Source organism: Ambystoma mexicanum, chromosome 2p, assembly GCF_040938575.1.
Source record: "Ambystoma mexicanum isolate Mex_15411 chromosome 2p, UKY_AmexF1_1, whole genome shotgun sequence".
In the NCBI taxonomy this organism is placed as follows: Eukaryota; Metazoa; Chordata; class Amphibia; order Caudata; family Ambystomatidae; genus Ambystoma; species Ambystoma mexicanum.
Genome location: NC_090923.1, coordinates 1,299,985,190 through 1,300,010,781, shown reverse-complemented (window position 1 = coordinate 1,300,010,781; position 25,592 = coordinate 1,299,985,190). Strand labels below are relative to the sequence as shown.

General features: G+C 50.4%; 2 protein-coding genes across 2 annotated transcripts in view; one reads left to right on the top strand and one right to left on the bottom strand.

The window, feature by feature from the left end:
• Window positions 1–25,592, bottom strand: part of EIF2AK1 (eukaryotic translation initiation factor 2 alpha kinase 1) — a 1,543,308-nt gene that overhangs the window by 274,739 nt on the left and 1,242,977 nt on the right. The window lies entirely within an intron of this gene.
• Window positions 1–25,592, top strand: part of ANKRD61 (ankyrin repeat domain 61) — a 159,451-nt gene that overhangs the window by 7,829 nt on the left and 126,030 nt on the right. The window contains exon 2 of the mRNA XM_069645633.1: window positions 14,308–14,402. Coding sequence (XP_069501734.1) covers window positions 14,308–14,402 — 95 coding nt within the window. The remainder of the gene's footprint in view (window positions 1–14,307; window positions 14,403–25,592) is intronic.

Sequence of the window (25,592 nt, the reverse complement as noted above, 5' to 3'; positions counted from 1 at the left end):
CTAAGAGAGGTTCCCTGGTGGATTGTCGTGAGGCCTCTGCCGAAAAGGAAGACAGTAGCCATGGGTTATGATCTCCAGAACCCACACATCCGAAGTAATGGCTTGCCACTCTACAAGATGCTGCGCCAGCCTTCCCCCAACCGGCGAACCATGGGACCTGGCCTCATGACTGAGTGGTAGTGGCTGAAGCGTTGCCTGAGGGCAAAGAGGCAACTGCCTGAGCGGCCTTGGCACCTCAAGTACCTTTGCTTCCACCTCTGGTACTCTTACGATGGCCTCTTTGACTGCTAGCTCCCCTCGCTTTACTGAAGGACGAGTAATAGCGAAAGGAACCTCCCCTCCATTGCTGTCCCCTAGGATGAAAAGGCGGAGGTTGGAGAACTGCAGCCCCCAACGACTTTGCTGCAGCTTTGGAGGTCTGCAACCTCTCAAGGCTCTCGTCAGCCTTGCTGCCAAAAAGGTGTTCCCCGTCAAAGGGCATGTTGAGGAGCCGGGACTGCACATCAGGAGCGAACCCAGACTTACGCAACCACGCAAACCTGCGCATTACGGTGCTCGCCGCCATGGACCGGCTGACACAATCCGCCAAGTCCAAACCCGACTGAACGGCCTCACACATGGCATCCTTGCCATCCTGAACCATAGCAAGGAAACCATCCCGTTCGTCCCCTTCGGGAATATGTTCAGCCGCTAATGCAACACAGTTCCACAGAGTGTGTGTGAAACGAGACAAGGCACATATGGAGTTGGCCGCCTGAAGCACCATACCCCCCGAAGAAAACACTTTCTTCGCCCAGCCGTCAAAACGTTTGTCGTCCCTATCCGGAGGGATGGTAGGATACGACGCCAGCTTTGCCGGGGCCGTAGCCGCCTGCACCACCAAATTCTCCGGAGTGGGGTGCCTAGACAAGTAGCAGGGGTCGCTACTGGCTGGACGGTATTTTCGCGACAAAGACTTGCCCACTGCCGGGAGACTCTCCGGAGCAGTCCAAGCCGCCGCCACCCTTCTCTGCAGAGCCATATGAAAAGGCAAAACTGGGTGAGTGGGGGGACCGAGATCAAGGATGTCCGTGAGATCATCCTGAACGAACTCCCCTGGGGGAGCCGACCAACCCAAGTACTCGGTGACCCGAGACATAAGGCGCCAATATGAAGAATCGGCATGAGTGCCAGGCTCCAGCCTACAAAACTCCACCTCCGGAGAGGTCTCCAGTCCACTTGCATCATGCTGCGACTGCCGCAGGTCAGCAAACTGGCTATGGCCCGAGATAAGTTCATCTGGAACCGGAACCGGAACCAGGCTGCCATCAGAGCCTTCATCACCCTCTGAAATGTACTCCAGGCGGGGAGAGGAAGACATCTGGGGACCAAAGCAGTGCCTGACCTTAGCCAGAGCCTTTCTAGGGGCAAACCCCTTGCCACAGGGCCCCTCCGACACCACCGCCTCGAAAGGTGTCGAGGGCGCCGAACAAATCGGCACCGGCTTCGACAGAAAAGGTGGCAACGTCGTGCGAATCGGCGTTGACGTCAGCTGCAGCGCCGCCAGCATCGGCGGCGTCGACACAGGCCTCGAAGCCGGAGCTCCGAGCGTGTCGACGACCTAGGCGCCAACAGCGTCGACACCCCCTCGGAGGCGGAGCCTCGATAGAAATCGTCGACGACCTCGGCGCCACAGGCGTCGACGTCTTCTTCGAAGATGGCACAGGATCACGCGGTCTCGAGCGCGTCGAGGACCGGGACCTGGAACGGGCATGGCGAGAATGGCTACCCTTGTCCGAGCGGGACCTCTCCTGCGAGCTGTGCCGACCACCCGAGCCCGAAGGCGTACGAGCGGTGTCTCTCGACCGGCGCCGACCGACCCCACTCGGAGGCGCGGATGGACCGGTGCCCTGCGATTCAAGAATCGCTAGCATCTGCTTCCCGAAGGAAGCCCATTCCTCCGGTGTCGCTTGCATTGAGGGATAAGCGACCCGCCGACGGGCGTAGTCCTCGGAAGAGGACGGGGAAGGCGACCTATGCCGGCGCTTCCGGGAATGCCTCGAAGAGGCGGGAGTGGCGAGACCGACTCCTGGAAGGAGACCCACTGGACTTCCGACGATGACGCGGAGAGTCGCCCCTCGAGTCATCCGTCGAAAGCCCCGCAGACCTCGACTTCCGGGGCTTAGACACCCGGCCTACCAACTGCTTCTTCTTGCGTTCCTGCAAGGCCTTTGCCGTGAGCGACTGGCAGCCGACACAGTCGTCCGTATCGTAGGCCTCCCTGAGGCACCAGAGGCAGGTGTCGTGCGAGTCCGTGACCGACATCTTGAACCCACAGTCCCCGCATTTCTTGAAGCCCGGACGCGGGGTTGAAGACGAAGAAGACATCGCCACAAACAGGTCTTCACAACATTTTTAACTGAACAGGTTCAACGAACCGAGAATAGAAAACAGCAAACTCCAACGAGTCGAGGTGTACCGAGATTAACGAAGCGAACACGTTTGCGGAAAAAACGGAACTGAGACTATGGGCGTGGTGCGTCCTACTTATCACATTGGGTGAGGTCGGCCGTCGGAGGAGGTCCTCGGGGACGGGGCATCTACGTCATCGACGCAGGACGCAGACGCCAAAGATTTTCCGAAGCAGCACAGCTGTGGACATTACCTGTCATAGATATGGAATACATCGGAGGACCCAATCCCCTTGAATCTTAACTTTTATTAGGACCTGGCACTTTCGGATGAGAAATAACACAACAGCGGTGCACCTATGCAGATTAATGCAATGGTAAATAATAGCCCCATATCATATTCACAAGGGTGCATTGGTTCCATAGTTCACTTACATGGGTAGTGATGAACACACATTAGCTGGCTACATAGAACTCTTCACCTTGGACTAAGACTCCCATTCGGCGTTCAAAAAGCTCTCATTGCCCATCTAATTATCCCTTTTTGGATAACAGGATACAGATGACAGAAAAACGCACATTAACGGAGTCTAGGAGAAATGGCACCTTGGCTCTGGAAACAGCACTACTCTCAGGAACTATCCCTAAAGCAAAGAACGTGTATGGATGCTCTAAGTATCAACTAACTCCTTTCTCCTAGTCACAGGACGATCCTAACAGCGATGGGGCATTTAACATCCGTCTGAAACCAGACTACCAACGTTTGTTAAAGCAGCTCTGGCGTGACACTACTAGGATCCATGGAAACCGGTTGATGGTCCTAAACCGGAGGCCTGGTGGGAGGACCTGAAACAGTGGTTCCTAGCAGAAACGGCGGCATGGCACAGAGCGCTCCGGAGGGGCATGCATGAAAGTTGAGGGGATTGGAACCTGGAACGTAGTAACCCAAGCCATGTTTAACGCTGATTAGGAGACAACCACATGAAGGCAAGGAATAGGGATGAGCTCTGGCGTAAAGGACACCTGCGAGACAGAGCACAGCGCAGATAAGTAATAAAGGGCAAGACATGGGGGGCGACCATTGCCAAGACTGATGGGAAGATGAAGTTTAAAACGCCCTGCAAAGGCCCAAGAGGAAGTAACACTGATGTACATTTATGTGATTGTGATTACTTGTAGAAACTTGTCTTATTTTTATTTGATTATTGTTTATTTAAATTAAAACCTCTAATAAAAAAAGAAAGAAAAAAAAAAGTGATTTCGTAGCAGGCCTCCGAGATGAAAGGAGCACATTGAAAACCCATTACTTGTATCTCAGTCTCTCAGTAGCCAACCATGAAGGTTCAGGCTGCTAAGGTTCGGATGGAGGACCCCACCCCTCCGATTAGGAAAACAAGTCCACTCTCCTCAGAAGGTGCCAGGAAGGGCAGATTGACATGTCCAGCAACTCCTAATACCACGTTCTGCGGGCCCATTCTGGTGCGATCAGGATCATTGTGGTTCCAAACAGCTCCAATCTCCTGAGAACTAGCAGAATGCCAGGGATCGGCCGGAACGCTTCAAGGAGGTTCAAAGTACACTCGATCGTCAGTGCGTCCCCAAAAGCTCCCAGACAAGGACATTCCCTGAAGCAGAATAACTGTCAGCACTGGAAGTGAAGCTGTTCACTTGAAGAGTTACCTAAAAGGAGAAGATCTCCAGAACTTCCTGACAGAGCTCCCACTCGAGGGAGGCGAAGCCTGTTTGCTCAAGGCATCCGCTGTGATGAACCACCGTCAGAGAGAGACTGTTCTCCAGAGCCCAGAACCAGTGTCTCATTTCTTCTGTGTACAGAGGCAAGGACCCCATGCCACCTCATTTGTTGAGGTAGTGCATGGCCACTGTGTTGTCTGTCAGAATCTGCAGTCTTGCATTTCACAGAGGGGAGGAAAGTGACCAACGACAGCCTGATCTTCCTTAACTCCAGCAAGCTGATGTGTGCCCGAGACTCCGCAGGAGACCACAGTCCACTCACTGTCAGGTCTGACATGTGAGCACCCCAGCCAGTCAGATGCATCCGTGACCACTGTCACCTTGGGCCAAGGTCGATGAAATAACACGCCTCCCAACAAGTTGTCACGCACGTCCCAACACGCGAGATCCTGGGCCACCTGATTCGAGACCTGTAGAAGGTCCAACATGTGGCCCTGTAACTGAACCCACTGGCCACCGAGAAGCCACTGAAGCGATCTCATGTGCAGCCTAGCCAGGTTTGTCTAACAAGCGGGGTGTGAAGCTGATGCATCAGGGCCCACCACAATGACATTAACATTTGTAAATGCCCACAAAGCGCTGCTGAGTGGACATTTAAAGATTTTGTGTGGGTCTTGCCCGCTCAGACCCTACCCTGTCTACGCCTTTGGATTGGAGGACATTGACCATCGAAAGATGTTTAGCAATCGATCCTTGGGCGGGAAAGCCCTGCCCAGGCAAGCGTCCAAGACTGCCCCAATGAATCAGAGAGACTGGGACGGCAGAACCAGAGACTTTTTAAAGTTCAGGAAAAAGCACAAACTGTGCAATAGAGTGGATGTGCAGAGTAGATGCTCCAACACTAGCTCTCGGGGGCGAGCTTGTACGAGCTAGTCGTCCAGGTAGAGGAAGACACTGATGCCTTCCCTCCTAAGGCGAGCCGCCACCATAACCAGTAGCTTGGAGAAATCCCTGCATGCCAGTGAAAGACTGAACGGCAGGACCTTGAACTAGTAATGCTGATGGCCCACTATGAACCTTAGGTACATCCCGTGCTTTAGATGAACCAGCACATGGAAGTAGGCATTCTGAAGATCAAGGGAAACCAACCAGTCCTGCATATCGAGGGCTTGCAGGATCTGGGCTACAGTAACCATCTTGAAGTTGTCCTTGTCTAAGGACAAGTACAGAATGGGGTACAAGCCTCCTTCCTTCTTTGGCACCAGAAAATAGGTGGAGTACCACGCCTTTCCTCATTCTGAGCACGGAACCAGTTTGATTGCGCTCTTTACCAGAAGCTGACAGACCTACAGGAGGATGGGGTCCGGAGACAAAGGGATAGCCAGTGGACCGTGGTTTGGGGGTAGCTGAAGAAATGGGAAGCAACAACACTGCTAGATGATCTGGAAGGCCCAAGCATTGTGCATGGTCTCTGACCATATCGTGCTGAACAAGGAAAGCCTCCACTCCACCTAAGACACATGGTAAAACACGTCACTTAGGTTTGGTGCCTTGGGGCGTGGTGGGGACAGAGGCCGCGGCCATGCCACACCTCTGGGTACCTCTTCCCCTACCTTTCGGGAAGCTTCTGCCTCTTCCCAGGGCAGATTGGCCATGGCCTTTTGGGGCAACGGCGGTGAAGGGGTGAAGAAAACGCTGCCCTGGGATGACGGTTGTGCGCAGGGCTGTTGCACTAACAACCCGCAAGGACTCATCTCTCGCCTTTGACGAGTGAACATTCCAGAAGGTGTGGTCAGTCTTGGCTCCAAAACGGTTGTTGCCATAGAATGTCCAACAATCTGGTTTGGATGTCGGCTGCAAATCCTGATGTCCTAAGCCAGGAGTGGTGCCTGACCACTGTGCTGGGGCCATGGTCCTACCCACACAGTCTGCTGTGTCGAGCTCGGACTGCAGCATTTGGCATGCTGCCTCCCTGCCATCAGGGTCTGGAATCCATCCCTCACTTCCCCTTGGGGAAGTGTTCTGGTGCATTGGCCACTGCCGTCCAAAGGAACATTTTGCCGTTGGGGCATGAGGCATTCAAGCCCATAGTGCCAGACTGCCTGACGTGAACACCTGCTTGCCCCATGCGTACAACCTCTTACTCTCCCCTGTCCGGTGGAAGGGACAGGAAGGCAGATATTTTTAGGCTAGTCATAGCGGCCTGGACCACTAAGCACTCAGGTGAAGAAAGGGAGGAGAGAAAGGTTGGGTCGGGACGGTGTTTCTTCGCTATGTCTCTCTCCACAGCCAGAACAGAGACCGGCTTCTCACACGTCTCCAGCATAGGCCTGTCCACCGCCACATTGAAGGGCAGGAGCGTCTCCTTTTTTGGCGCCTCATCCAGAATGCCACAGAGCTCATATTGCACCCTGGACCTGGATAGAGCAGCCTATCCCAAATTACTGCCCACCTTTGCCATCAAGCGATGTAACGCAGTTTGGGACTTTCCTGAGGTGGGAGCTGGCATGAAATCCATCTCTGGGGAGGCTGCAGGCTGCTGGCTCCTTGCAGGCCTTCTGCCAGTGCATTCTTACCTTCCCCGTAAAATTCCTCTGGGAAATTCCTCACTTCCCTAGAGCCCAGAGGTTCCAACCCAAAAGGGATCTGGTCACCCTCGTGTTATAGATGTCGTACATCTTAGACATAAAAGCATCCATAGGGAGTGGGGCATATTCCTACGGTGCTGCAGTTTCCACAGTGCCGATGACGGATGTAGGTGCCGAGGCCATGATGCCAGAGGGTGGGGCCTGTGGGCACTGAGCTACCACGGCTTCCTTTTGGGCCAGGCCCGAGCCCGTAGGCTTGTGGGGGTGGTCCTTTGAGGGTGCCATGCCAGTCGCAACAGACACAATGGGCCTCTGCGGAGCCGTTGCCTGTGCCACACACACCGAGGCCAGAGCCGTCGGTGCCTGGACAAAGATGTCTAGCATTGTCAGGCGAAAGTTCTCCCATTCCTCCAGAGGGGACTTTCAGGCGAACCCCTGGAGTAGTCACTCTTGAAGACTAATGTCAGTGTGAGGACCCACTCAGAGAGCAAGACCTCTTCCAATCCTTCTTCCTTTTCTTCTCCTATTCTTTGTGCGGAGTCGCCTGTTCTTCAGTGTGCTGGTTCGTGCATGCATCCTCAACCGAGATCGCGGAGCCTCACCTTTGCTGTGTGGACGAAGGTGAACATCTTTGCCACCCATTCCCAGAGGGCCTTCGGATGGGTGGGCTGGCATGACCAGCAGTCCTGGGTGTCATGGTCCTCGCCCAAGCAGTATAGACAGATCCGGTGCAGATCCAAGATCGACATCTGTCAGCCGCAATCTGCACATGGCTTAAAACCAGAGGCCTTAGACGAATTAGGCATGGCGTTGTTAGAAAAATTATTTACGCTCGACGAGCGTGTTCCCGATTACCGACCACAGTGCCCAGGAAAAATGAACCGAGGTAATGGGATGTGGCCTGCTATACATAATGGACTGAAGTCCTATCTGGCACGTAGAGGCATCGGACGGAGTGTATGCAGAGCGGTGCGGAGCCCCCTGGCGGCGGAAAGGTTTCCAGACAATAGCTGCGCTCGGATAGGGATATCATAGATGAGGGATACATGGTAGGAAGGAATCCATAAGAATAAGTAAATCCAAGAGTATATAAAGACTACAAGCTGAACCATTTCTCTTCTAGAATTGGAGAGGCGCAATGTAGTAGCTACTAAGGTAACCTGTGAGGAAACAGGTTATTCAAGAGCATGGACTTCAGGAGTTGGTGACCGTAAACTTTGTCTTCTTTTGCAACCTCTTGCTAGAGTTATTTGTTATGTATTCTGTGCACTTTCAGCATATGTAAATGCCTGCTATTTGTGGCATCATGCAACTCCTATGTTTGTGAATGCTTTGCAATATATGTCGCTTATGTGATATGTGGGGTTGGATCGCTCTCTGTATGGGACAGAACATGATGTGTAGATAAGGTTTAGATCTTGGGTTTAGGTTGAGTATCAGTTGCCACAATCAAGAATGTGCAAGATTACATACAACAAAGTGAATGGGTTCTTCCCCACATCTATCCAATACCTCTTCCTAAACCACTTTCCGGAGTACCTTAAACCCCCTTCCCTAGCCACAACCTCTGCCTAACCCTCTTCCTCCCCATTGGCTGCCTCACGGTGCCCTATTCTTGCATAAACCAGGAGCCTGTGGCAACCAAGGTGAGAGGGTCGTTCTCCATTCGGCTTCAGTGGTTGGGGAGGTGGTGTGGATTCTTAGACACCATCCTTTATGATGACAGTAACAATAAAAAGCTCCCAATAATGACAAAGTATTATTTTAGCCTTCCTTGCTCAAGTGCATAATCAACCCCGTTATAAATCCCCTTACTCTAAAAACAACAGCTCACATGAAGAAGGTTGTACTCTAAGGTTTGAGCTACCTAAATCAATGAATTCAAGATAAATATAGCACTAATACTTTGAATTGTAAAAATAGATCTTTAAAAAATAATTGCAAATACATTAAGGCAAGTCTAAATGAAGAAAAACCTTGTGATTTTAAAATTAGCAACAGTGTCCCTTTTGTAAATTCTTGTACTTTGGAACAAGAGGGCAGAATGCCTCTATGCCAGTCACAACGGACTCGAGGCAAAAAAGGGACAGCGACCTTTCAATTCATTACCAGTCCACCTGGCGAATAAGTTCCCAATCGGCAAAAGATCAACTGTTAGACATATCAGTAAACTTCGCTGCCACAAAAGCTGGTCAATAGAAAATACATTTAGCCTCATTGGATGACACTAACATTAATTAGCTCCTATTTTTTCTTTTCAGCTCATCTTCTCTTTGTCAATGAGATGCTACCTCAGCCCTACTTTAACCAATATGCTTATTTCCTTAGAGATTAGGTGGGGTATTGCAAACCATCTAGATGCATTCATCTTTTCAAGTTCCTGTTTCACATAGGTTACCGTGTCCACCTTTTAACTGTTGCATACATCGAATATGCTGAGATGCGTTCAAGTAGCACTATTTTTGTTCCATAAAGAACTATAAATGAACATGTTTTGCCTTTAAGGTATTAGTTAAAATACTTTGTGGGCTCATCCTTGTGGGCTGGGAAGGTAGATCCTGAGTTTGGCAATCCGAAAAGGTTCTTCCAAAACAAAATTTAAAGCTTGGTAACCCTCTCATAGCCACAAACCTATGCAAAATAGAAAAACTGTGGCCTGTGTCTTGGCCAGCATCAGGTTCAACAATTACCTGCCAGAACTGTTCAGAAATGTTAAAACTGTTCCCATAGCCTGAAGTATTCTTAGTGTTGTCTTATCCTCATATACTTGACCTCCTACATTCTTGGAAACATGAACTCGCAAGTAGTGAAATTCCTGGGGGTGTTTCAATTGTCTGTACTCCCCATAAGTAAGAATACATATTCTTGCTGTTTTCGCCATATGAATGATTAGGCCTCCATCGTCCATGTAAACATCATATGGGTTGATAAGGAGTTAAAAAGCCCATGGTGTTCTGGCAATGGAGACTGCCTTATGCATAACATAGACATGGTATTTGTCTAGTACACACACTTACAGTATCAAAAGTAACCTGGCACAATCCATTGCCCTGCCGGATGGATACACAATTTTCAGACAAGACCGGGAATCACAAAAGGGGGGGCAGGGAGGGAGTTGCATTGATAGCAAAGCAATCCATCCCCATCAGAAGAATCTATGGAGACCCGTCGCACAATTGCGACTACATGCTCATCAAAATCAACCCCTCACCGAGCTGCACCATTACCGTCCACGTTACCTACTACCCACCAGGACCAGCAGGAGAATTCCAGGAAGCACTCCTACACGCCATCTGCAACAACCTCAAGAAAACCACTGTGTCCATCCTCCTGGGTGATATGAACCTTGGTCACAATGACCCCACAGACGGGAATGCTGCTGCCTTCAATACCGCCCTCAAAACACTTGGATTCAAACAAGAAGTGCTAAAACCAACCCACAACAAAGGCCGCATCCTGGATTGGATCGGCCAACATAACTGTTAGGTATCGACTCCTATCATCTCTCCCATTCCATGGTCGGACCACTCCATTATCCGCTTCAATCTCAACTATACCAGAACTCCTACCACCTGTCAAGAAATTCTGCTGCCCGCCCTCACCAGGAGCGCTAAGCAACTCACCAAGCAAAGACTACTTCCTCACCTGCAGGTTCCCGAACTCGAACACCCATTTACCAACAATCCGGACACCCTCGCAGCAACCTACAACGCCATTATCACCAAGGCCATAGACATCATTGCACCTCTTACACATAGGAAAGCCAAACCCACCAAAAAAACTAACTCATGGTTCACCCAAGATCTCTTGAAACTACGCTCACAAAAACGATTGGCTCTCACAGCTTGGCAAACAAACCCTAATGACACCACCAAACAAGCTTTTAAAAACATCGCCAAACAATACAAATCCGCCATCATCAGAGCCAAAGCCAACCCCTTTAATACCAGGATTGCCAATGCTAAATCAGGATCCAGAGAAATATTCGCAATCTTCAGAGAATTGGAGACTCCCTCCTCCATCCCCTTGAATAAAGACAAAGATTGGTGTATCGGCATTCAAGAAGCCATGCTCAACAAGCTGAATACTCTACAAGAAAAAATCATCAGTCACCAAAAAGCCTTATCGCAACAACTATCTGACCTACACCAGAACACCCCATCCGTAATCCCAGCTTTCTCATTCCAGGTGACAGAAGAGGAAATCCTAACCATACTCAACTCGATCAAACCTTCCAACTGCAAAGGCGACTTGTGTCCGTCCAGCTCATCAAGGACTGTGCCCCCACATTGGTACCGTTCTTCACAGCCTTCATCAACGCTTCTTTCAAATCCAACCAAATGCCATCCTGCCTCAAAGAAGCGTGGGTCCGCCCACTGTTGAAAAAACCAACACTAGACCCCAACATACCAGGGAACTACAGGCCCATCACGACAGTTCCCTTCCGTCTTAAGATTTTGGATAAAGCTGCATACCTCCAAGTGCAGAATTACCTTGAAGTTCATCACCTGCTTGGTCTCCGGCAATCCGGCTTCCGCCCCAACCGTGGTACAGAAACCGCATTATTGGACCTTAAGAACCAAATCGATAACCTCAGAGACGTAGGCAGACCAGCTCTTCTACTTCTACTGGACCTTTCCGCGGCATGCGACTTGGTCGACCATGACACCCTCTGCCATCAGTTCTCTACAGCGGGCAACGTTTCAGCAGACGCCACCGTCTGGATCGCATCCTTCCTTAGGGGCAGAGAAATGAAAGTCCGGCAGGGGTCTTGCATATCCCCTACATTGTACAACCTATTCACAAGGTCACTATTCAAATATCTCGATTCAATGGGCATCACATACACCAACTACGCGGACGATACACAAGTCATCATCCCCCTTAGAGGCGACTACGAGGCCGACCAAAAAACCCTTAACTCCATCTAAACCACCATCCAAACCTGCATGGCTGAAAACTGGCTTTGCCTCAACAGCGAAAAGACAGAACTACTTCTCATCGGATCACCAGTCATAATCAAAAAAATGGGATCCCAATATGACTCCTTCTTCATTGACAACTGCCGCATCTCGGTCTCCAAAACAGTCAAAACCCTAGGAGTTTACCTGGACTCTAACCTCACCATGGATAGACAGGTGAATGCAATCTCCTCAGCAGCAGCCTAGCACTCGAAACTTATGAATGCCGCAAGGCCCTTCCTCTCGCAGCAAAACTCCCTCACCATCGCCAGAGCAATCATAGGTTCCCTCCTAGACTACTGCAATGCACTTCTACTAGGCACCTCAGCTAAAAACATAAAAAAACTTCAAACGGTGCAGAACAATACCCTCTGAGCAGCCACTGGAGTCTCTAAAAGAGACCACATCTCGGCCACCAGGAAATCCGTCCATTGGCTACCCGTCAAGGAACGGATCCTCTTCAAATCACTGGCACTCACCCACAAATGTCACCACGACACAGCACCTTGCTACCTTGCGCAAAGACTCTCTGGTCCCCCTTCAAACAGACCGACAAGATCCAGCCATACCAACCGACTATCAATTCCAAAATAGCATTAGGACCAGAGCAGGTGGTGCTAGCTTCCCAGTCCTCGCAGCCACCAACTGGTACCTGTTATCCGCCTCTATCAGAGGCATCGAGTCCCACCTGGGCTTCAGAAAAGCAATAAAAACCATGTTGTTCGTGTAAACCCCACTCTGACCTGGTACTGGATATACGCACTTCTCACTTGTCAGTGCTCACCTTGCCAACTGTATAACTTATGTAAGGCAACCTTCCATGTCCAGGCTATTGTTAGACACGCTCTCTCTCTAACATTCACGGTCTAATGCATCCTGCACTTTAACTAAGTCATTTTCTTGAAACAGCGCCCCGATGCCCCCGGGCTGCGTGGCGCTTTACAAATGCAAACATAAAATAAAAATAACCAGTACTAACCAGGGACGATAACGGACTAACACCAATGCGGTTTACCCCACATGCCCCGACATGTCCTGACACAAGGGTCAGGCAGAGGCAGGCAATTGACAATAACTATACACACCTGACGGCCCTTTGTCTTCACCACAGGGACAAAAGGTGGAGCACAAGAGCACACTATGAGCAAGGCACACCGCACGATAAGACAGCTACTCCAGGACAGCAGTTCAAGAGGAGGAGAAAGGAGAGAAGTGACCTTGCCATTTTCAACCCAGACCCGCAAAGTCTAGGTGAAAGGAATCATAAGACCGCAACCAATAGCCGGCGTGTGCTGTAGCAGATGTCAACGGTGGATTGTTTAAAAACGGAGGGAGGCTAACATCCGAGAAGGATCTGAGCCCCGAAGAGGGGGACCCAGGGGTGACATTTCATCACCCAACATAGATACTGAAAGGAACTTTTTGTTTGTTTGTTATTTTGAACCCATCAGGTCCTCGGAGGCAAGAGTTTTTTTGTTTTTTGTAGTAAAGAGACTTAACCACCAAAGACCCTGATACCCGAGAACGGAACTTTAGCCTCGTGCTGGGAAAGACCGAGAGTGTGCTGTTCTCAGGAGTCCCGCCTTGACCTGTGCTAAAAACATGGGGAAGGGAGACCCCGGGCCATAACGTTGTGTCTTTTCATTTGTGAACACTTCTTTTCTTTTCTTGTGAACACTATCCGGCACTCTTGATGGTCGTAGCTTGCTCCCATCTTAGATTTAGGTTTAGATTAGGCTTTTTTCCACCCCATTTATACAGTTTAATAAACACCCTTGAACTGTGATCACTTGTGTCTGTCTTTACTGTTGCCATCATGAGTGAAGGTCAGACAAGGAAACTGCAGGGACATTTGATGAGTTAGGGCCTCATTACGAGGACGGCGGGTTGCTGAATCCGGGTCCGGACTTCCTGGTGCACCACCGGACATTACAAGTCTTGGCAGATCAGGAAGTCAGGCCCAGAAAAGGTTAGTCCCCATTCCCATGGAGTCCACATGGGAATGGGGACACAGAAGCACTGGCACCGTTGCTAACGGTACCGGTGCTCCTGTGAAAACTCTGCGGACGGGTTTGTTAAACCCAGCAGGCCAGACCTGCTGGGCTCAATGACCCCCGCCGCCAAATTATTTTTCAGACCACCACACTCATAATTAGCCCTTTGTCTTTTATTATTTTCTTTAGGAGTTATTTGGGGCCCTCATTCAAACCAGTTTGTAATTGAGGCAGAGTCCTAGCAGCCATTTTAGAATTGACAGGCAGTCTAAGGAGTGATTTCAGAACAGGGGAGATGGGGGTCCTTGGGTTTTTGGATCTAGCTGGACCACTTGGAGAAAGGAGATTCAATTCTTTGGCAGGTAACTGAGCAAGGTATCATAGTGGAGTTCCCATTACTACTAGGCAGTCCTCAAAGACAGCAGTATAGGGTGGAAGGAGACCATTTCAAAAAAGTTTCTACAATACAATATAAATAAGCTGGAAAATCTTCACAATGATAACTAAAAGTGCCCAAATAACTTTAATTGGTGGGGTAAGACAATCTGTAAAAAATCCATAAATTGTTATCTGCAATATGATTTAAGAGGGGAAGCGCGGTGAAAATAACACAGAAACTCAAGTGGAAATGTAAGCGTTTAAAACACCCATGTATAACTTAAAAAATGTGTTTGTCTTACAGAGCACATCTGTTCTTCCAATTCATTTAGCAGCAACCTACAGAAGAGAGAAAAGCCTGCTGTGTTTATTAGAATTAGGAGCAGACGCCGACATCAGGTACGTTTCGTAGATGTCCACTTCACAGCTGAACATGTAAATTATCTGTGGAAAACCAGCATTACTATTTAACCTCTTGAGTATCTGCTCCCTGAGGAACCAAATCACCAGGACAAAAAAAGTATATATTTCACCACGGGCTTAGAGTTTATTGCCATCTCCCTCAAAGTAGGATCTACATAGACACCTTATGGAAAAACAAAATTACTTTTTTAGGCTGTACAAGTACATCCCAAGGGCACTCAAAGAGCAAATGAAGCTTGAACATCCTGTAAAGCTCTCAAAATCTATGTATTATTATGTATCGGTTTCAAAAGTCATAAATCACTTTAAACTACTCTCCTCCATCTTCTACTGTACTACACCACCTCTTTCCAATGTTTGCTGTGACACCACTCTTTCTCCCCTTTCACCTTCTCCAACTCTTCCAAACTCTGAATGCACCTTCTCCCTCCTCATCTCTTTAAATCTCTCATATGCCTTCTCTTCTTTCACCATCATCCTATCCTTCAATCTCTGATGTTCCTCCTCCCCCTCTCTGTTTTGTTCAAAAATAGAGGTCTTCTTTCCTCCTTTCTGCCTCGCCTACGTACATTTGGTATGCCTCCTTTCCTCCTCTCCCTTCACCCTTCTTCTCATCCAATCTCTTGTTTCTCCTATCTTTCTCTCCTGTCAATCTCCTCTCCTATCGTTGATGCTCCTCCTTTCCTTCTACAACCAAAAAAGTGATGGGTGGAAGATGTTGAATACATCTAAACCACTAGCACTGCTCTGGGCAACCTTCCACGCCACCATTTTTTAGCCCGTATGCGCCATTGCAAAAGGAGCCCAGCCATATGCAAATCAGTCAGGTACTGCCCCCAATGGTAGCAGCCCAGGCCGAACTGCTAGGCCAGGTCCCCTCTGCACAGAATCACAAGAAACTCCAGGCATGTTTCGGCCTTTCCTTCTGACACTCATCCACTCCTCCAATCTCTGATCATCCTTTCCTCCTCTCCTTTCACCCTAACATAAATCTGATATTCCTCCTTTTTTCCTTTCCTCATCCTCCTCCAATCTGATAGTCATCCCTTCCTCCTCTACTTTTACCTTCATCTCTGTACATCTGATATTTCCTTCTTCCTCTTCTCTCACCCTGCTCTTCTCCATTAACACTTTTGTAACCCAAATCTTTTCTCCAAACGCCTCTAAACAGCTGCTCACTCCTTCTCCAAACACACACAACTACCTCCACAACTCCCTCCCTTACATACCCGCTTGGCCATGCCCCTAGGTTGGTTCCTGACCCATGAGCTTCAGCTGTGAGACCACAGATGCCCTGACAGGGGTTGATGTATTTATTTTAACATTTGTATGGCGCACTTAACCCTTGGGCGTCTGGGATTGGTTACGATCTGGCATTTTGTGGCTCCACAACCACTCCGGAGGCCTTCCCCCTGTCCCCTTCTTTTCCTGGAAGACAAGTGCAGTGTAGTAGTACGTTGTGACCTTCAAGCTTCCCATCTAATCTACTAACTCCCAGGGGGAGTCTCTCTGCAGGTGCAGGTTCAGACCTGCAGGCTGCCGTTTTCTGATAATGAGCTCCAAGCTGTAACTCTCCTTAAAAATCTGTGGTATTACAATTTTGTCGATGGATGTGGCACCTGCACTTTATGGTAACAAATACCGTTGGGTGATAGGTTTAGAACAGCATGCTGTCTTAAAGGGACTGCTTCCCATGTCACCCAAATGGGACGAGAGTGTGCCTTACTATGTTGGCACAGTCAGGTAGCCAGGGAATCCTCCCCATACTTGCACCGGATACATCATCACATGGCTTCTGGCAGAACCCCACCCTGTCAACCCACCATTCTCATCTGTTATGCAATGAATTTTGTTGCAACAGGCAGACAACAAAGTTTCCAAAAAATAGGGGCGATGTGTGAAAGGTTGCTTACCCAACAGATGTATAGCAGCTGCATTTTGAACTATTTATAGACACCCCAGGGGGTAGTAAGAGCAATCAAAACGAAATTAATTACAGCAACGATGCCTGGCAGAGATAGTAACAGTATCCACCAGGTTGGGGGTATCAGAAGACAAAAAAAGATAAAGAACAGAAGCGGGTGGCTGAGTTAACCTTGGGTTTTAGAGAGGAATTTATCTAGTCTGAATATCAGGTTTTTCTCCCACAGACAAGGGGATAGTAGAGCACACACTAAAAAGTTACCCCAGAAACTGTTGGGGCCCTCAAGTACATCAGTCTTAACTGTGTTTATCTTCTGCCAAGGGGGACTTGTTCACCCCCTCATTGGCAACCAGACACTCCATAAAGGTAATGGCTAAAGACACTATGTCCATCCAGGCTAGGATTTTGGTGTTATCAGCATAGCAATAAAATATGGACCCAAAAGAGTGGATGAGTTCAGCCACAAATTGTATGTAGATGCTACTGTAACCCATATGCTTTCTTACACGTTATGAAATGTACTATGCACTCTCTGTAACTAGTGCCTAGATGCCCGAGGGTTTTGTGCGCTGAAAGAAATGCACAAGTAAATAAAATACATAATACAGGAGAGTGCAACACATCCCCAAGGAATTCCACAGATAAAGGAATGCATGTTTGAGACAAGCAATGTAATCATAACCAATAAAGTGAGGTCAGCTAAACCTACAGCCTGCAGAGGCTGGTCCGCATGATACCTGCCACTTCTAATCCGCACAGAAGTAAGGGGTGGTCAGTCGTGTCAATGTTGCTGGTAGGTGGAACACAACTGGACCAAAGCAGTGACACTGCTACCTTCCACCTGAATTTGAAGCACTGCTGCCAGGTCAGATTCCTTCCTTCTAGAAGGACAGAAAACAGCTTTAGATGGCACAAAGAATTTTTAAAGTGTTTTAAATGAAGTCCCAGATTTTGCAGAAAAGGCTTTTTCTCTGACCCTTGGCAGAAACAAGAGGTGGGAATAGTTCAAAGATTGGCAGGGTCAATGGGATCAATAGCAAGTTTCTTTAACGTGTTCTTAAGGTGTGGCATTAGCCCGTAAGACTGTATACCCAGAATTGTTCCCATTTTATACAGATCAATAATGCATGAAGCAGGATGCAAAAATGGCCCGTCAAACTCTTAAAAGGAAAGAGATCAAGGAAGAAGGCAATACTAGTATGAAGAAGCTACCGCGTCAAGGGAGAGAGGAGTGAAGTAGTCCAGTTAATCAAAACTTGTGTTGACTACAGGGAGGAAGATCATGAAACACCAATTTTATTTTTTATTGGGGATTTGTATGGCACCAGCTGTGAGGACAGTAACTTTGTAGCACCTCTAAGAAAATGTAAGGAAAAACAGGAATCTGATCTTTCACACATCTTAAAAATATGTTGATCAGTTAAGCGCTAAGGTGAGAAAAAGGAGAAGAGCATAAAATAAACCATAAGTGGGGGGCGTGGCCAGCCGAGGCCAAATGTGTTCTCTGTGAGATCCGTGGGCTGCATCTGCGTGGTAGCCCCCAACTCCATGAATGTAACCGACAGATTCTGCAGCCCAGCTTGGATGTCGGAGTACCCGGGGCAGAGGAGCTGTATGGAACAATTTACTTACTGTAGCTGTTTTTCTCCGGCATGGGTCTGGCATGGATTCACATGCTCATGAATATTCCCCGTCGTCAGGCTGGGGATCCTCGGAAAAAAAAAAATCAGTTTCAGTTTCGTTTCTGAACTGTCTTTCTACTAATAACTAATCATTGGTCTCAGGGTCACACTGCCCCCAGCCAATGACTTCCCTTTACCTAAGCCCCTTTGTAGCACGTAAAGTGGCAGTAGGACCAAGAGAAAAGCTGCGGAGGGGTTGGAGGGAGGGTTTGCATGTGAATCCATGCCAGACCCATGCCGGAGAACAACAGTTACAGGTAAGTAACTTGTTCCTTCTCCAGCATGGAGTCTGGCATGGATTCACATGCTCATGAATACAAGAATACATAGCAGTACACACATGCACAACCATGGGAGGTGGCAAGGATCAACATTAAGCATTTCAACAACTCAACATTAAGCATCTCTTACCTCCTCATCAGGCTCACCTTCAAGCGAATAGGTTGCGCAGCACTGCCTGGCCGACTCTGGACTCCTCCCTGGAGTCCCGGTCGATGCAGTAGAATCTCATGAAGGTGTGAGTCGACCTCCACGTAGCAGCCCTGCAGATGTCCAGCAGGGGCACACCAGACAGGAACGCCGTAGTAGCAGCGATCGCTCTGGTTGAACGGGCTCTCGGACAGCCGGGCAATGGTCGGTTTGCCAACCGGTGACAGTGCATGATGCAGCCAGAGAGCCATCTGTAAATGGAAGCCTTCGAGAGGGCCTTCCCTTGGTTCACAGGGCCAAAGTTCACAAACCGCTGTGGTGTCTTCCGAAAACTCTTCGTGCGGTCCACGTAGAACTTCAGCGCTCTAGCCACATCCAGCGAGTGCAAAGTCCTCTCAGCCGGCGACGAAGGCGATGGGAAGAAAACAGGTAACACCAAGGGCTTGTTGAGATGCAAGTCCGACGGCACCTTGGCCATGAAAGAGGGGTGCGTCCTTAGCACCACCCTCGTCTTGTGGAATGTCAGGTATGGAGGTTTACAGGATAGGGCCTGGATCTCTCTCACTCGTCGTGCGGAGGTGATGGCCACAAGAAACGCTGTCTTCCCCGATAGGAACTTCAGCGGTGCAGAATGCAAGGGCTCAAATGGGGGACCCATGAGCCTGGTCAGCACCACGTTGAGCTCCCACGCCGAGGCCGGAGCCTTCACTGGCGGGAACGAGCGGAACAGTCCTTTCATGAACTCCTTCACCAGGTGGCGAGACCACAGGGACGAACGCCCCGGAGTTCTGGTGTAGCGGGAGACCGCCACCAAATGGATCTTGATGGAGACATGTGCCAGCCCCGCCAGAGGCCAGCAACAGAAAGTACGGCAGCACTTGAGGGGCCGTAATCCATAGAGGGTTGATCTTCTGTGCACGGCACCAGACAGAGAACCTCTTCCACTTATGTCCATAGCACTTAAGAGTCGAGGACGCCCAGGCCTTTGCAAGTACGTCCTTGCAGTCTGCTGGGATATCGTAGCCTCTGAACTCTAGTGCTGCAGGAGCCAGGCCTGTAGGTTCAGCAAATCCGGGTCATGATGTAGGATGGTGCCTCCTTCCCTGGCGAGAAGATCTGCGTCCGTCTGCAGTTTGACTGGGGGGGACGCTATCTGCCTCGGCCACGCCGGTGCGACGAGGATCATCCTGCACCGGGACTGTGAGTTGACTGATGAGTCGCAGAAGCAACGGCAATGGCAATGGTGGGAACGCATACAGGAACAGGCCGTCCCAGGGGAAGGAGAATGCATCACCCATGCTCCCCGTCTGAGGAAACCTGCTGGCGAACCTCCGGCACTTGGCGTTCCCCGCTGTCATGAACAGGTCGATATGGGGACTGGCCCATCGTCGGAATAGGAGATCCACTTGATCCTGCCCATGTTCCCACTCGTTGCAAGATCGCAGCTCCCTGCTGAGTGAGTTGGCGACAGTGTTTTTCACTCCTGCCAGATGAAAAGGTACCAGGAACATTCCCTGGGTGATGGCCCAGTGCCACAGATCCTACGCTTCCTTGGATAGGGCTGGGGATCTGGTGCTCCCCTGCTTCCGGATGCAGAACATCGTGGTGGTGTTGTCGGTGAAGATCCGTACCACTTTGCCCTTGAGGGACGGAAGGAAAGACCTGAGGGTCCAGAACACGGCCCAGAGCTCCAGGACATTGATGTGCAGGGACCTCTCCTCTGTGAGCCAAAGACCTCTTGCGTGGAGATCTCCGGTGTGCGCTCGCCATCCCTCCAGGGAAGCATCGGTCGTCACCGTTTCCTGGTGCGTTGGGGTCTGGAAGTCCATGACCGCTGTGAGATGCCTGCGTGTGCCCCACCACTGGATCTCTTGACAGAAAGTCTTGTTGAGGGAGATCTTGTCTTCGAAGCTCCCTGCCACTTGCATCCAATGGGCGTTGAGGAACTCCTGCAGTGGTCGCATCCGCAGCCTGCAGAGGTGCACAATGTAGTTGCAAGATGACATCATGGCGAGCAGGGACTTGATGGACCTCACCCTGGCCACTTCCATGGTCAACAGCCGTTGTACCTTGCCCAGGATGGCCTTCGTCCTTTCTTCCGACGGTGAATCCAACCACGCCACTGTGTCGAGTCTGGCTCCCAGGCACAAGGCGTCCTGCGACAGTACCAAGTGGGACTTCGCAAAGTTGATCGAGAATCCCAGCTCCATGAGCAGGCGGACGGTCTTCGCTGTGTGGTCGACGGCGAGTTCTCTTGAATTTGCTCGGATGAGCCAATCATCCAGGTAGGGGTAAACGAGGATCCCCTGCAGCCGCGCCGCCACCGGTGGCAGGCACTTGGTAAAGACCAACGGTCCGACTTCAACCCGAAGGACAGGGCCTTGAACTGGTAGTGCCGCCCTTGGACCACGAAACGTAGGAACATTCGATGTCCTTTGTGTATGGGGATGTGAAAGTAAGCATCCTCAAAGTCCAGCGACGATAGGAAGTCGTCTTCCTCCAGCTGTCCCAGCACGTGCTGAAGGGTAACCATCCGGAACTTCTGGGTTTTGATGTATTTGTTGAGGCGCCGAAGGTCCAGGATGGGTCGCCAGCCGCTTGTCTTCTTTTGGACGAGTTCTATTGCGCCCTTTCTCAGCATGGCTCGTACCTCCAGAAGCAGCTGTGGAACGTGGTTTTCTTTTCTGCCCACAAGAGGGAAACGGGGGCACTTTCTTTGAAACTCCAGAGTGTGCCCATAGGCCAGGGCATCTAGCACCCAACGGTCAGTGGAGATGGACTCCCACACGTCGACGAAGTTCGCCATCCAGCTTCCCACCGGGGTGCTTAGGTGGGTGCCAGACGTCATGGCCGGTTCCATCCTGTTTTGTCGAGGCCTTGGCACCCTGGGCTCCTTGGCGACGACAACAGTATCCACCGGTCTTCCTGCGGCCTCAGTAAGCTTCCTGCAACGAGGAACGGGCAGCTTGGCGGCACAACAATGAACTGCTGCCGTATCCTTTTGAGGCGCCTTGAGATTTGCTTCCGGAGGTCCAAAAGGACAGCCGTCGTTGATGAAGAGCGCCTAGGGCAAAGGCCGTTTCGGTGTCCGCTTTGATGACCTGTAGCGACTCGTCCACCGCTTTCCTGAATAGGTTGGATCATCAAAGGGCATGTCCAGTACCCTGGTCTGCACGTCCTGACGGAAGTCGGTGGCCTTGAGCCAACCGCCCCCCGGCGCAGGCAAACGCTGTTGCTCATCTGGCAAAAGCCGGTGTCGTAGCTACCGTGATGGTGTGGTCCGAAGCCACCCCGCCTTCCTGCAGGATTTCAAGGGCTTCCACCCTCTTGTCGTCTGGGAGGAAGTCCAGGAGAGGAGCGATCTTGAACCACAGCTCCCTGTCATAGCGTGCCACGATCGCAAGGGCGTTGGCCGCCTTGATAGTCGTCGCTGTCGACAAGATGACCCGTCGTCCCATGGCGTCCAGCTTCTTCCCCTCGCCGTCAGGTGGGGAAGTGGAAGTTGATGCCGTCGCCCCTGCCGATTTCTTCTTGGCCGCGACGGAGACCACCGAATCCGGGGATGGCTGTGCCCTGTGTCACGACCCACATCCAGAAACCCCCCTGGCAAGCCCATGGGCCAGGAGGGGTCTTGGCTCGGGTCTCCAACAAACTTAAGCATCCTTTGCCTAGGCCCTCTTGGGGCCAAGCTCATACATAATAAAGACTTGTGTTTAGGAAACTACTTTATTTCAAGTGCCAGTTTTGGGTGTGGTAGCCTAGGAACTACTTTACCTGGACTACTTTCCTGCAGCTATTTAAACCACACCCGACTTGGATAACACGCTTCGTGTTACTTTGCAATCTTGCAACTTGACACTCATCTTGTTCAGCTGTACCTGCGAACCTCGGAAGAACAGCATCTGTAAAGAGACAAAAGGACATTGTTAACAGCAGCAGCTTACCTGTAATTTCATCGTTAGCTGCCCACAGCTCCTGCAAACAGCATCCTAGGATCAGCGCGTCGCCCGGACTGGCGGATCTGCAAAAAAGGAAGAAACAAGGCATTAGACACTTTTATAACATAACGAATTGTGCCGAAAAGCTTACCTCGCAAGTCGCGCCTTGACCAGCATCGCCTCGGGATTTCATACACCGGGTGAGCACCGCGATCTATGGGAAAGAAAAGACAACAGGTTAGCAAAGGCAAGGCACCATAGCACTGCACGTAGCGCCTACCTACCGCATCAAAGCGCTCTTTATATGCCATCATTGACCGGTGAGACCCAATTCAGCCAATGCATCACATTGGACTTCCGCACACCTAAGGAAGAGAAAAAGACATTATTTAAACCAAGAAAGGCATGCAAGAATAACAGCAATATACAGCAGCAATAAGACCTACCTTAAAGACTCAAAACGGGCCGGCATCAGTGAAGTAACTAGATCGCACTCGCCCACAAAGGACAACGCGCCCCTGTCAAGAAGGCAGGACGGAGAGCACACCTGAATTAACAACAAGGCAGAACTTCCCCGCTGGTCACACCTGGGAACCGCAGGGAAGAATACCAGAGTCCCTACGGCTGGGTGGCGTCCCCGTGGATACCAGGTGAGCGTAACACCCGGAGGCACATAGGAGCAGAGGCTGGGACCCGGTACTACTACTTGTACCCGTCCCTCTTCACAGGGGCCATGGACGGGTTCTTCAGCAGGGACAGTCCTGCGTTGCAGATGTCGTCCAGTACCAGGACTGAGAGGACGGTCTTCCTCTTGGCCCCCCATCGTTGGTAGAGGAAACCTTCCTTCTTCTGCTCTACAGGAGCTTCTACAGGGCATAGCTGGAAAAGCTCCGATGCCCTGGCGATCATGCCGTGAAAGGAACCAATTTCGTCGGTAGGGGAGGCCCGGGCAGGGAGTGATGGGAGATCCATCCCGTCATCACCACCGTTGTCATCGTCCGTCCTAACCGTTCCCGTCCCATCCCTCAGTGGAGGGGATGGAGGTGAAGGATGGAAGGTAGGGGGAGGATGGATTCGCCTCCGCTTGTTCGGTGGGCTCCCCAACGTTCCAGGTGCCGTTGGATCGTCCGCTGGGGGTAAGGGCAACCTTGTCCTTATCTCCGTACACAGGGTCTGCAAAGCCATCAAGATTGCTCCTGAATTGTCCTGTGAAGTAGGCATTGGTTGCAACGGGAGCAACGGTTGGGGAGCGGGGTCCACCGTTTCCTACACGTCCCGCGGCTCCTCGTCGGCTCCACCGTTGCTCTCTACGTCCGCCTCCTCGGGATCCCTCCCATAGGCCTCAAACTTCTTGTCCAGGATAGCTTTGATGCCAGCCAGCTGATCCTCGGAGGTGGTATCTGTGTCTGTTTGGACTACTGTGCCCCCCTCTCTTTCTCATCCCAGGTTTTCACGGGGGACTTCTCGATAGGCTGGAAAGATGATTCCCTCTGGGGTGGCAGGGAAACTCTAGGCCTGAAAGTCAGTTGCACTGGGGTAGCTTCCACAGGCTTCGCCAGGGCCGCCACCACTCCTTCAATCGAGGCCTTCGCCGGGTGAATCAGGGCCTTCACAACCTTGGGCGCGCCTGAGGCCTTCACCTTATTGGGAGGGTCACCGCCTCGCCCCCACTTGGCTTTCTCCATTAGGATCGACCGGGGCTTCTCCCGAAGCTTACCCGGGTTCTCGTGGATGATGGCGTCGGTGATATCGCGCCCTGCCTGGCAGCCGAGGAGCCCGAACCAATGGCGCTCCCGGTGCCCGCGGATGTTAGGCAGAATCCTGTGCAGTTCCCTTAGGGAGCACTACAGAAGATTAAGACTACAGGTATCAGCAATAAATACCCTTTGGTATCAGTCTGTACCACAAAGATTTAGTTTTTAGCTGTGGCTAAGCAGTCAGACTTATCTCAAGAGGGAGATGAACAGTATTCTGGGTTTACACAATAGGGCTAAAGCACTATGGCACAAGGAAACACTGACCAAAGCTTTGTATTAAAAAGAATATATATATTTATTGTACACACTTCTAGTTCAACACATTAATCACAGTTATTAAAGCAAGTTAAAATCAGTCAAGAAAAGTATACACAACTCCCTAGTTAAATTGTAGACAAGTTTGAGCAAGAGTGAAAACTGAGCAAAACGGCACAGTGAAAACCAAACACAAATGGCACTCTAGCAATTTCTCACAAGGGAGGGAAAAGACAAGTTATACAGGAATATACTCTTAGACACCCTAGCAACACTTCCCAATAAGATTGTCAACAAGTTTAGGCAAGGCAGTACTTTAGCATGTATAGTACTGAGGTGAAAACCGAGCAAACTGGCACTTCACTAGTTTTAAATGTGGGAAGGAAAAGGTGGTTATAAGAGTTAGGTGCACCAACACAGTTCTAGTTGAGAAGCAATCTAGAGAAGGCCGTTATAACAGATTCAGCCAGAGTAAATAGGACTGCGCCAGAGTCAGTGGTACAGGGCAAAAAGCCCAGGAGCAAAATGTTCTTGTAGCTGCAGTCAAGCCTTTGTTAAACGATTCGAAAAGGTGGTTGCAGAAGGTTAAAGACAATGTTAGATGATAGGGGCGGCCAACCCAGCAGGTAGGTAAAGGATTTAAAACACCTTTAGCGCTACCAAATGAAAAGGGAGGCCTGGCGGAACAAAGTACCTTAAAATGTTGAAGAGGCTCCTGCAGTGGCAGTTGTTCCTGGCAGTTCCTGCAATTCGGGATATCCGGCAGAGGAAGAGAGACTCTCGTCGTGGAGACTGCACTGCCCAGGGATGAAACCAGCCGCGGTGCTGCCAAACAAAATAAAAGGTGCACTCCTTTAAATCGTGGTCCGGGTGGACGGGTGCCTGGCTATCCAGTCTCTGAGTGCAGGACACTGGCGATTCGACAAAGGCAGGTCCAGGAAGGCGATTGGCGAACTGGTTGGCCCCACCAGCTCAAAGGAAGAAGGCTCTTGCAGATGAAGATCTTCTCTCGTTGTGTGGAGAAAAGTGGTGAGACGCTGCAGCAGGGCTTCACCGGTGGTTCAGTTTTTGCAGATGTCTTTGGCTTCTCTCCTTTTCGGCTTCTTAGTTCCAGTGGCGACGTCTCGCTCTTCCAGTCCTCAGGACCCTGCATTTATGCAAAATGATCCCCATTCGTACAG